Consider the following 13,106-nt stretch of genomic DNA (forward strand, 5'->3'; position numbering starts at 1 on the left):
AAAAGTTGTGTGGTTCTTTTATCTCCTTGGCATCTGAAGGGAGGGTTTTCCACAGGGAGGGTGCCATGACCTTGGCATTATCAGCACCACACTCTAACCAACTGAGTGATGTGAGGAAAATAAATAATTGGAGAGCAGGCAATGGTGGGTTTTCCCCACTCTCCATTTATTTATCTACACAGAAACACACCTGCCCCACACATTAAGGTTGTGATCATGTATGTAAAGTGAGCGTAAGTTGTGGGCCCACCATATGTGGGAACACACACTTAACAGTGAGGGTAGCAATCATAAAATCTTATATGTAGAGTTAAAAACCTGAGGCCTCTTGTGCATTGATGCTTGCCGCTGATCCCCAGCCTCAATAACTACAGCGCATAACTCAGCGTGTGCAGTGTATTCTGACAAATACCAAATCCTGAACTGAAGTGGGGCGCCCTAGAGGGATTCTGCGCTTGTCCAAGGTGAAGCAGGGTTGGTTCAAGGGTCCCCAGTTCTGAAATTTGTCAGGCTCCATCTTCTCGGAAGGGGGCTAACACACCTTCAAATTCAATACCATTCTGCCGAAGTTATAGATGGTTCTTTTATGTATTTATTCATTAAAATATGTCTAGCCAAATAATATTGGGCTTATTTGTGTGGCAGGCGGTCAGGGCTATTATGTCTGTAAATTTCATCCAGTTCTGTGAAAAAGGGGGTGGGGGGGGAGACGGGAAGTTGCAGCTGTCCCGTCCCCCCCATAATACTAGTTAATGGGGTAAGTAGAAAGATTCATTTTTACAAAGCGGATTCACACACGGAACCTGATCCAAATTGGACAGGTTCTAAAAATTATTTGGACTGCAGCATACTGGTTTTTTTGAAATGCCAGATCTGGATCCAAATGGAATCTTGGTGCCCATTCTTTCTCAGTTCTTGGAGTTTGAGTCACCAAAGGATAGCAACCACCTAATGTAGCAACCACCACCACAATGCTTTAATTGGAGCAATGATGGCACTACTTACACCTGAAAATAATAATAATAGAATTGCATTTGGAGCTGATAACCCTTTGCTGAGGACCACTGCCCCATTGAACTTGTTGTGACTGACTTCTGTGTAAACCTGCTTTAGGGATCATGTAGGAAAAGAGGAGACGTAAGCAAGGTTCAGTTTTTGGACAGGTTTAGCTCAATCAATAAAACATGAGACTCTGAATCTCAGGGTTGTGGGTTTGAGCAGCACGTTGGGCAAAAGATCCCTGCATTTCAGGGGATGTGGTGTGATTCTATGAAAGGGCGCTGAGAGTCACCTACTCCAACCTCCTGCAATCACAGCTAAAGCATCCATGACAGGTGGCCATCCAACCTCTGCTTAAGAACCTCTCCAATGAAGGAAAGCGTACCAACTTCCAAGGGAGTCTATTCCACTGACAGTAGAATGTGAAATCTGGTAGTATTTACCTGCAATTTATGGAAGGGCAATTTATCTTTCTTGGGTATTCAGTTGGCACCAACCACCTAAACATCTGCCATAGGTTTGGGAAGTGTTGAAGCTAGTTTCCATATTATTATATTTACCCTACTGTATATATTATACATTTACCTTATGGAAGCTAAATTCATTTAGCTTTCATAGGGTGATATCATGCTGTTTGCCCACTAATGGAAGGAACCTGACAGCAGAATGGAGAGCAGGGCCAATTTTTACCATTGCAGCCCCCTTTCCCCCCTCTCTAAATTTGCTCTGGAGCATTCCCTAAATATGAAACTGGTTCTGATGTTACAGGTTTGCCTAGAATCTTGAATTTTCCTTTCATACTCTGTGTTTAAATGTTTTGGAGGTTGTGCTTGGACAAGAGATCAGTTTATGAATCTTTCAAGGTGCAACAGTCAAAATGTTAGATTACTAGAATCATAGAATCATAGGGTTGGAAGAGACCACAAGGGCCATCGAGTCCGACCCCCTGCCAAGCAGGAAACACATCAGAGCACTCCTGACATATGGTTGTCAAGCCTCTGCTTAAAGACCTCCAAAGTAGGAGACTCCACCACACTCCTTGGCAGCAAATTCCACTGTCAAACAGCTCTTACTGTCAGGAAGTTCTTCCTAATGTTTAGGTGGAATCTTCTTTCTTGTAGTTTGGATCCATTGCTCCGTGTCCGCTTCTCTGGAGCAGCAGAAAACAACCTTTCTCCCTCCTCTATATGACATCCTTTTATATATTTGAACATGGCTATCATATCACCCCTTAACCTCCTCTTCTCCAGGCTAAACATGCCCAGCTCCCTTAGCTGTTCCTCATAAGGCATCGTTTCCAGGCCTTTGACCATTTGGTTGCCCTCCTCTGGACACGTTCCTGTTTGTCAATAAATACTGTTACAGTATTTATTTATTTAACCTTTGTGTCTATCAACGTTGCAAAACTGCCTCAACGTGTCACATTCTTACAGTCTTCTGCTCCTGAAGTTGTTATATAAAACACAGATTTTTGAAAGGGAGTATGGTAGGTTTTGAAATTGCTTGAGGGAGATCTTCAACTTAATTAATGGTGAACAGCTAGGCCAGCCTTTCTCAACCTTGGGCCCGCCACTGTTGTTGTACTACAACTCCCATCTTCTCTAGCTAGCAGGACCAGTGGGCAGGGCTGATGGGAGTTGTAGTCCAACACCCAAAGTTGGGAAAGGCTGAGCTAGGTGATGATGCTAGATCTGTCACTCTGTAAACATTAACGTAAAATTAAGCAACACGTTTTTCTCCCCACCCCGCCCTGGGCTGGATACAAGAAGATGGTACTTGTTGGGGGATTTGTGGTACCTCGGGTTAAGTACTTAATTTGTTCCGGAGGTCCGTTCTTAGCCTGAAACTGTTCTTAACCTGAAGCACCACTTTAGCTAATGGGGCCTCCTGCTGCCGCTGCAGCGCCGGAGCACGATTTCTGTTCTCATCCTGAAGCAAAGTTCTTAACCTGAGGTAATATTTCTGGGTTAGCAGAGTCTGTAACCTGAAGTGTATGTAACCTGAGGTACCACTGTATAGCATTCTCTGTTCTACTTCTTTCCTTTTGATGAAAATCAGTAGCTGTTTTACCTAAGGTATGAACTTTCCCACTAAAAAGTTAGGGATTCCCTGTGATGCATTGTAGGATATGAGAACACTTCGCCCTTAATTGAAAGTATTCCCTTTTCTCTGTGAGTATCACAGTCAGTGACTTCTCTTGAGCAGCTAATTAGTGCGATTATTCCGCAGCTGCATTAGTTTCACCGCAAAGGTTTTTTCTCTTGTTTTATCAAAAGGATCAGTCTCCCTGGGAATGTTTCAACCTGACAGGCCTGAAACAGCAAGATGGTCATCATTCTCCACCCCTACCCCCATCCATTTGGGCGGCGGGATGTTGGAGGGGAAAAAATAGTTCGGTCTGAAATGTAGGTTTAAACTTTTTTTGGTCTTGAAATACATTTCAAAGTGCAGATTATTGACGTGAAGAATAAAAATATGCTTATTTAGATATGTTAATGTACAGCTCTGGATGTTAATTGGGGAGGATGAGACTTTGCTCTGTTTGTCTATCTTTTATGTCTAGTGGGGCACTCTTAACAATTTCTGTCCCTATTTGGGGGTTTTCTCAAAACATACACAACTTTTCCCTCCTAGAAATGAATCCTAATTTGTTTTCAATAGCAAAATCTATAGGGATAGAATCCATGGAGGTCCTTAATATTACCTACCTTTGTTGAGAAATTTGTATGGTTCCCTGAAAGTCATTACAGTGGTACCTCGGGTTAAGTACTTAATTCTTTCCAGAGGTCCGTTGTAAACCTGAAACTGTTCTTAACCTGAGGTACCACTTTAGCTAATGGGGCCTCCCGCTGCCGCAGCGCTGTCGGTGCACGATTTCTGTTCTCATCCTGAGGTAAAGTTCTTAACCCAAGGTACTGTTTCTGGGTTAGCAGAGTCTGTAACCTGAAGCGTCTTTAACCCGAGGTACCACTGTACTGATTAAAAGAGAACCATAGGCTGAACTTCATTTTTTGCAGAGGTGGAAATGCTCACCTAATGTTCACTTCTGAAAACTCCCTTATTTAAATTTCTATTTTAATTGCATATATATATATTAGGGGTGGGCAGTATATCAATACTTTATCTCTTATCGGTATGAACTCCAGACCGCAATAAAGGTTTCTCATACACACACACACACACACACACACACACACAAAAGTCAAACCTTGGTTGTTGAACGTAATCCGTTCCGGAAGCCCATTTGGCTTCCAAAATTTTCGACAACCGAGGCATGGCTTCTGATTGGCTGCAGGAGCTTCCTGCACTCAAGTGGAAGCCGTGTCAGACTTTTGGCTTCCAAAAAATGTTTGGAAACCGTAACACTTACTTTCGGGTTTGCGGCGTTCAGGAGCCAAAACGTTCCAAAACAGGCATTTGGGAACCAAGGTTTGACTGCAGACTTAAACTCACTTTCAAGTTCAGTGAGCGAAAAGTCACCCCACAACTTCTCCCCTTCACATAAGTGGCAATCGGCTTCTTTGTTTACATGCTGTGGAATCAATGTGTGGTACTGGGTTACTTCCAATTTTATATGCTTTGATGCAATATGCCAGCAGATTAAATTTAGACCAGAATGCACTTGTGTGCTTGTTTGCTGGAGGTCTTTTCAGAGATTTAGGGCGAAATATTTACAGTAGTCCTAGGATTGTGTTGTTGTTTAAAAAGTATCTGAAGGTCAAAAATATACTCATGGTGATTGGCCATGACCCAGAAATACATGCATAGTCCATGTGCACTGTGGCTTTCTCAGGCAATAACTCCCTTGCAGAATATTAATAATAAAAAAGCAGTTTCTATGTTTGTCATTTTATCAGCTGTGAGGGTGCATTTCTGCCTCACTATATGAAATCAATCAAAACAAGGGACCCAGAATGGTAATTTAGGGTGCAGTCCTATACCCAATTTCCTTTGAAATCAAACCTTTTTTTTTAGTAGTAGACATGTATAGGGATTGCACAGTTGATTTGATTGTTTTGAAACGGTTAGCTCCACCACCAGACTTTTTGACAAAAAGGAACCTTGTTCGAAAGGAGAAAAAAAGAAAACACATTTATATATATGTCATGGATGCTTTAGCTGAGATTCCTGCATCGCAGAGGATTGGGCTGGAGGGCTCTCAGGGTCCCTTCCAACTCTACAATTCTAATGATTCTATGAGACATGCACCTAAACTATAGTGGTTATAAAATCATTTGAGTGCTTATCATGCAGCAGTATTTAACTATGCATATCAGAGCTGTGCGTTAAGTTTTGAACGATTCATTCAGAGTTGAACTTGAAAGGGAAAGGTATGAATTTTACATAACCAGGCTGCTAAGACCCACTGACCGAGCAACTAGTTAAAACTCTCAGCCCTTGCTATGTATGCTTTGACAAAGATTCCCTTCCCCTGGCGCATGTGGTCTCCCCCACCCCCAGTGCAAGTCTACCGAGTCCAGCCAATGCAATTGATGAGTAATGGAACTATCTGTGTCTTCTGGTCTTTTCCCCCAGCAGCTCTGAGCACCCTGGAGCTTCGAAGCCCCCACTAAGCTCCTCCAGTATGACATCACGGATTTTGCTACGACAGCAGCTCATGCGTGAGCAGATGCAGGAGCAGGAGCGCCGAGAGCAGCAACAGAAACAGCAAGCAGCCCAGTTCATGCAGCAGAGAGTGGCGCTGAGTCAGACACCAGCCATCAACGTCAGCCTCCCAGCCAGTCTCCCTCCTGCTACTCAAGTGCCAATGGAAGTCCTCAAGGTATGTGAAGTTTCCAACGTGGGGCTCTGGAGCTCCATTCAGAAGGTTGTCTCTCTCTATACAATTAGCATGAGTGTTTCTAAAAGTGGTTCACCTGTAACAGTGTGATCAATTTCAGCGCCCGTCCCCTTTTTGCAGCTGCTGTGCTTTTCCCCAGGTAAGTCTAACCAGGGCCGGGAAATGAAAGCTACGTTTTAGAAAAAGAAAAGCATTTAAGAACAAAAAGGGGGAGTTTTTCTTCAGTTGAAAAAAATGGATGTGAAACACACGGTTTCAAAAACTGCCCCCCCCCCAAATTTCAGACATTTAAAAAAGAAGGACTCACCCGAATTCTTGCATTTTCAGATTTCCTGGTTTCTGTGCAAGAAAAAATACCGGCGAATAGCTTTGTTCAGAAACTTAGGAAAGATCCCGCACAAAGGATTGTTTCAGAAAGCCTTAATCTGGAATACGGTCCTTTGCTGTTTGCCACTAGTAATCCTTTTTTGCTCAAATGACTTCATTTCTTTTTGTAGCTTTTGTGCTCTTTCCTCGTCCAGTGTCCTAATTACTGGGGAGAATCTGTATCTGGAACAGACAGAAATGCAGACTTCTTCACTTCACCGCAGTTGGGTTAGACCAGCTACCGCAGAGTAGCGCAATTACTTTTAAGCGACACTCAGAATTTGAAAATAATTTATGTAACTCCAAAATTCAGAAGAGATGCTGCAATTGGGTGTTAGTTTTAACCCCCCCCCCGCCCCGCTTTTGCACCTGCGACATATATAAACCGTATTTTCCCCACTTAAATTGATGGTTGGGTAATTTTCACTGCTGTGTGTCCACATGTGTGCTGCAATATAGCAGTGCCTATGGCTCTCCAACAATATAGTTAATTGGGTACTTTAAAAGTAAAGCTTAGTTTGCAAATGCAGAGAGACTACTTCAGTTAAAGCAGGGGTAGGAGAACCTGTGGCTCTCCAGTTGTTACTGAAATACAACTCCCATCAGCCCCAGCAAGTATCATTAGTGGCCAAGCATGATGGGAATTGTAGTTCAGTACCATCTGGAACACACACGTTTTCCACCCCCAACTTAAAGCACATTAACAAATATTAGCAATGGCTGTTGTGGTGGCATTGGTTATGTTAGGTGGCTAAGCAAGGTCACAGGTGAATTTGCAGGAGTCGACCCTACATGTCTTTGTAGAATTAGGTCTGAGAAGGTGGCTGCACAGGATCATACTCTTGGAACGTGAGATGTGTGGGATAAGATTTTGATGGAATGCAAGGCAAGACCATGGTCTAGAAACTGCATAGAACATATGTACTGCATCTAATACACAACCTGATCTTTTGTCTTGTTCCTTGTTGGGTAAAGCACTCTGAGAAGGTTTTGTCATCTTTTGTGAACTCGGATGAAAGTAAATGATTCCAATGAAAAGAAATGGGCATGTGGATATATGAAGCAGCCTCATTCTGAGGCAGACCTTTGCCAATTCTGCTCACTGATAGGGGGATCTGCAAAATGTGTCCCTTTTTGTAAGCCAGGGATCACCAACAGGCAAACTTGGAATTTTGAGGGAATGTTGTGACTGCTCTGAAAAACTGCTGCCCCAGAGGGTGTCCATTCACAAAATGGCTACCTCCCTAATAAATTAACATAAAAAATGAAGCTGTTTTATACAGTGTCAGACCATAGGTCTACTTAGGTCAGTGTTGCACTCCACAGGGTCTCCAGAGACTAATAATACAAATACAAATACAAATACAAATACAAGTCTTGCTATCCAAAATCCTTTTAACTAAAGAGGCCAGATATTGGATTGGGGACTTGTTGCATATAGGTTATGAGCTTGACCATTGATTTCCATTCCATGTGTGTTCTGTATGTGCTGTGTCCATTTCTTGTAGTGAAGTGACGGCAACTAATGACTATTTATTTATTTATGAGAATTATATGCTGCCCTTCATCAAAAGATCTCGGGGCAGTTCACAGTGTAAAATACAGGATAAAAACAAGAAAATGAGTAAAACAAAAACAGCAAAACAATAACCCCCCTAGAGCATGAGTCTGAAATTAAAACTTTTAAAGGGTGTGAATATTTTTGTGCATAAGTGAACAACCTCAGTGCGTGAGATTTAAAGCTTTGCAGTACATTTGTTTAGAGTTGGAAAATAGTTACCATAAAGTCTTTGTGCAGAAGCTATAATTAGACGCTTTAGATTAATGTAGGTTTTAATTCTATACCGTAAAATCCTGCGGTTAATCCTTGAACTCTCTTGAATTCAGCAGGGGCCTGCCTGTCAGTTCTGATCTGAAATGGTTTGTCATCTCTTTCTCCATCAGTCTGATCTTGACTATGACAGATCTTATGCCAATGTAGGGACTGAAATAAATGTTGTAAATTCTTGCTGAGTAAGAGTAAATTGTAACTGACGAGACCACCAAGTGATTTGTCTATCCAATAAGCAATATGTCCACCCAGCATGAATTTAATATTGAAACACTACGGGGAGGTCCTATGCATGTCTACCAAGAAATAAGTCCTATTGGATTCAATAGAACTTGCTTCCAGGTAATCATGTGTGTTGGATTGTATCCTATGCAACTAGAAGGAGTGCTAATTTATGGACATGTGCAATTTAGAATTAGATCTGAGCCAAAATGCTTTCCTAATTTTATCTCCCTAGTTTACAGGCTCCAGAACTTAGGGCACTTTCGGCTATTTGGGAAGGATACAAAAAGTGGTGAAATTTGCCGTGAACATCAGTAGCAATGGTGCACCACAACATTGCTATGGTTGGTTGTTGGCCACCACGTTTCCTTTTCATGGGAGCCGGTGTGGTGTAGTGGTTAAAAGCGGTAGTCTCGTAATCTGGTGAACCGGGTTCGCGTCTCCGCTCCTCCACATGCAGCTGCTGGGTGACCTAGGGCCAGTCACACTTCTCTGAAGTCTCTCAGCCCCACTCACCTCACAGAGTGTTTGTTGTGGGGGAGGAAGGGAAAGGAGAATGTTAGCCGCTTTGAGACTCCTTAGGGTAGTGATAAAGCGGGATATCAAATCCAAATCCAAACTCTTCATGGATTACTGGTGTGAGCATTCCTGAGGACAATTATTCCTGCTCTCTGAGAATCCTGAGAACAGAAACACAGTAACCTCCAGCCACTAAGATGTCAGGGAGCAAAATTGTAGCTCCCAAATCTTGAAACAGATGGTGGCTGCAATAGACAATATGAGGTTCAGGGGTCATATTTCACTCCCCAAGGTCCACCATAGTTTGAACTTAATAATTCTTTTAATAGAATTTCGTATTGGCTCTAATTCTAATAATTACAATGAAAATCTTCGCAAGAGGCAGGATTCTTGCAAGGTGGGAGCTGAGTCTGAGAGAGTGAGGCTTCATCGTTTGAACTGGGAACTTCGTAGCCAAGACATTTTGGCACTTGAGGCAGGCCCCAAAATGACACCCTCCTCCCCGCCAGGGAAGAAAGGGTGAGGAAAGATCTACATCAGAAACAAGGGAGGAAAGAAAGATGGACATCAGGATCTGCTACTCTGGTGGATCCTGCTGCCTGAGGCAGTTGCCTCATCTTGTCTCATGGGTGGGCCGGCCCTCTTCCGGTATCATAACCTTTTCCCCCCTTCAATTTTTTTTTAATGATGTTCACAAAATTATAAACACACAAACAAATAAAGAAACAAACATAAAACATAATCTTATTAACATTGTTAAGTGACTTCCTCGTATCCCCCTAGTCGAATTTCAATGCATATCATTTTAACAGTTTTCCAAATCAAAGTTCTTATAAATTTAACTTAATCACTTAACATCATTCTATCTTACCAATTCAGCATTAAACATATTAATTCACCACATAACTTGTTTAAATCCTAAGCCTATCTGGTAATTGCAAGCTTTTTCCAATTAATTTAACTTAATGTATATAACTAAATAATCATTAAATTTCATCCATTCTTCCTGGTACTCCTCCTCCTTCTGGTCGCGGACTCTTCTGGTCAGGTCGGCTAGCTCCGAAAAATCCATCATCTTCATCTGCCATTCTTTCACAGTTGGTACTTCTTGCATTTTCTGCTTCTTAGCTAATAAAACTCGAGCAGCAGTTGTGGCATACAAAAATAATTTAACATCTTTCTTGGGCAATTCCAAACCTGTTATTCCAAGAAGAAAGGCCCCTGGTTTCTTTATAAATGTATATTTCAATTTTTTTTTTCAATTCATTATAAATCTTTTCCCAAAAGTCCTTCACCTTGGGGCAGGTCCACCACATGTGATAAAAAGTACCTTCTTTTTCTTTACATTTCAAACATAAATTATCACAATTATGATACATCTTTGCTAGTTTAACAGGGGTCAAATACCATCTATACATCATTTTCATTATATTTTCCTTTAACATTGTACATGCAGTGAATTTAACCCCTTTCTTCCACAATCTTTCCCAATCCTTAAACATTATGTAATGTCATACATCTCTTGCCCAATCTATCATCACTGATTTAACTTGTTCATCCTTTGTATGCCACTCCATCCTGGATCATAACCTTAGACACTATATAGCTGAATTAATTAACACACTCTGAAAGTCAAGTGAGATCAAATGTTAATGCCTAGTTCCTCCAACAAAAAGTATGTGTTCCAACAGTGCGATAGGAATCTGGTTTTGAAACCCAATGGGTGAACTGTTTGTAAGGGCCCAAGAGTAACGTAATGAGTTAGATTGCTGAAGCTAAGCTGCATATCTTGTCTGTGTGTATGTAATGTTAATATATTAAGTTAGTGCTGCATGCAGTTTTAAAAATGAATTTCCCAAATTAATTTAGGAAACTAAATTTCCTATGCTAAACTAAAATTGTTATCAGTGGAGGAAGTTAAAAAGATTCCAGTTACAGTGTATTCCCATCCCGTAGTCTCCTTAAAAAGGTAAAGGTACCCCTGCCCGTACGGGCCAGTTGTGTCCGACTCTAGGGTTGTGCGCCCATCTCACTTAAGAGGCCGGGGGCCAGCGCTGTCCGCAGACACTTCCGGGTCACGTGGCCAGCGTGACAAGCTGCATCTGGCGAGCCAGCGCAGCACACAGAAACGCCTTTTACCTTCCCGCTAGTAAGCGGTCCCTATTTATCTACTTGCACCCGGGGGTGCTTTCGAACTGCTAGGTTGGCAGGCGCTGGGACCGAGCAACGGGAGTGCACCCCGCCGCGGGGATTCAAACCGCTGACCTGACGATCGGCAAGTCCTAGGTGCTGAGGTTTTACCCACAGCGCCACCTGCGTCCCAGTAGTCTCCTTATCACATGTCAAATAGTTTTGCTGCCATAAACACTAGAAACTTGACTTTTGAAACTGGAGAACTTCTGAAAATGTCAAGAAAGTCTTATGGATCTTGCAGCTGAAGATTCTTAGGGCCACAAATTGCTTGCATCGTCTGGAACTACCTGTTCTGTGTACCCCTTCACTATGGGTGAAATCCTACCTGTTCTGTGTACCCCTTCACTATGGGTGAAATCCAGTGTTTGGAACAACTTGATCCAGCAGAGATATCCACTAACATGGATGGGTGAAGGGGGGGGGGGGAGATGAAAAACAAACAAACTAACGCTGTATTGTTGTGGCTGAATTCTGAGTCAGGGATATCTGGGCTAGGGAAAGGGGGCCGCTGGTATTTGAGTTTGTATTTTTATTTTCTGGTTAGTGAGTGGGAGTATTGTATGGTGGTTTGTAGCAGAGCACCTGCTGTTCAACTTGAAGGTCCCAGGTTTAATCCCCATCATCTCCAGGTAGGACTAGGAAATACCCCTAGTGGAAACCCTGGAGAAGCCATTTCCAGTCAGTGTAGACCAGTGATGGCCAAACTTGGCCCTCCAGCTGTTTTGGGACTACAATTCCCATCATCCCTGACCACTGGTCCTGTTAGCTAGGGATGATGGGATTTGTAGTCCCAAAACATCTGGAGGGCCAGGTTTGGCCATCACTGGTGTAGACAGGCATGAGCTAGATGGACTCGTTACCGTCTGACTCAGTATAAGACAGTTTCCTATGTTCCTATGGTTTTGGGTGGAGATTTTGGTTTGTTTGTCACCATGCTGCCAATGTAGTTATCGCTGTTATGGAATGGGGGCTGTTACTTATTTTTGTTTTCTAACATGCTGTATGAAATCTTTTCATTTGATTTTTCTTTTCTATTGTATTTATGCATGTGTCATTCAATGTCAGTTGTTTGGGTGACTAGTAAGTTAACAACAACAGCAACATTTGCTGTTTTGCACTGTGACCCACTCCCCAGATCTTTTTCGGAGGTTTGCTGTGGAACCAGTGTGGAAGGTGACGTGGGGTGCTGGGAAAATTGTCTCCTTTCCTCTTACATTAGCAGGCACTTCTGCTGGATCAAGAGCCACTCCGCAAGTGGAGCAGCAGCAGGGGGTTTCATGTATAGCACATCGTGGTCATTCTCCTGTGCTCCACCTCTTTGGCATCTTAGTCTTCCTTGTAATGTATAATGCAGGTTACTACCATGTTTCTGTAGATCAAGTGTGTGCAGAATGCGTACAACCTAGCTTTCCTGTCTCTGGGATTCATACAATTAATGCCAGACTAGGTTTACCATGATTTCATCCTGGAAGACATCCCAGCATCTTCAGGTAGGGCTTTGAATGTCCCCTGTCTGAAACCCTGGCAAGCTTCTGCCAGTCGGTGTAGTCAAATACTAAGCTAGATTTGATACCAGGCAGAATTATTGAGCACAGATTAGCTATATCTTCACTGGTAAGAGATTGTGTCTGTGTGTCTGTGTGTGTACACACACACATGTGCTCTTGCTTTGTAAATTAAAAAACAAACAAACCCGGATAGTTAAAACAAATAATTATGAATAATGAAATGTAGATGTTGAAAGAGTGTCCAGCACACCCTTGACTTAAAGCTATAGCTGAACTTGGGCTTGGATTTTGACAAAGTTGAAAGCGCTCTCTCTTTTTTAACTGAGAACGTTTTCAAAAATGTGTGTAAGGAGCGAAGCTTTCTCCCCCTCAGGCCTCAGGCTGTGGCTCCTGTGCCAGAATGTCTTCAGTTGTGATCCCTGGTGGTGGGTTTTTTTAAAAAAAATAAAAAGCACTGTTCTGTTTTGAAAGACAGAAGATTAGCAAAGAGATTTGTGAGCTGCCTTAAATCTCATCAGGAAGCAAATTAATGTCTCTATCAACTTTGGGACTGTTTGGTAGGAAAACCTGACTTTATCCCAGTTACAGAGGTGGTTACATCATGCCAAGAATGCAAGCATGTGGAACGTAGTGTTCCCCCCCCCCCAAAAAAAAAGATATGCAGGGA

General features: G+C 42.4%; 1 protein-coding gene across 6 annotated transcripts in view; it reads left to right on the forward strand.

Moving 5' to 3' along the window:
* The window catches only part of MITF (melanocyte inducing transcription factor), a 141,035-nt gene that overhangs the window by 86,089 nt on the left and 41,840 nt on the right, over positions 1-13,106 (forward strand). For 4 of the 6 annotated variants that reach the window (XM_081184223.1, XM_081184225.1, XM_081184228.1 and 1 more), the window contains exon 2: positions 5,536-5,782. In XM_081184223.1, the coding sequence (XP_081040349.1) occupies positions 5,536-5,782 (247 nt within the window). The remainder of the gene's footprint in view (positions 1-5,535; positions 5,783-13,106) is intronic. The other 2 variants (XM_081184224.1, XM_081184227.1) reach the window with 1 other exon arrangement.

The sequence above is a fragment of the Podarcis bocagei genome (assembly GCF_964188305.1).
Source record: "Podarcis bocagei genome assembly, chromosome: 2".
NCBI classification, from domain to species: Eukaryota; Metazoa; Chordata; class Lepidosauria; order Squamata; family Lacertidae; genus Podarcis; species Podarcis bocagei.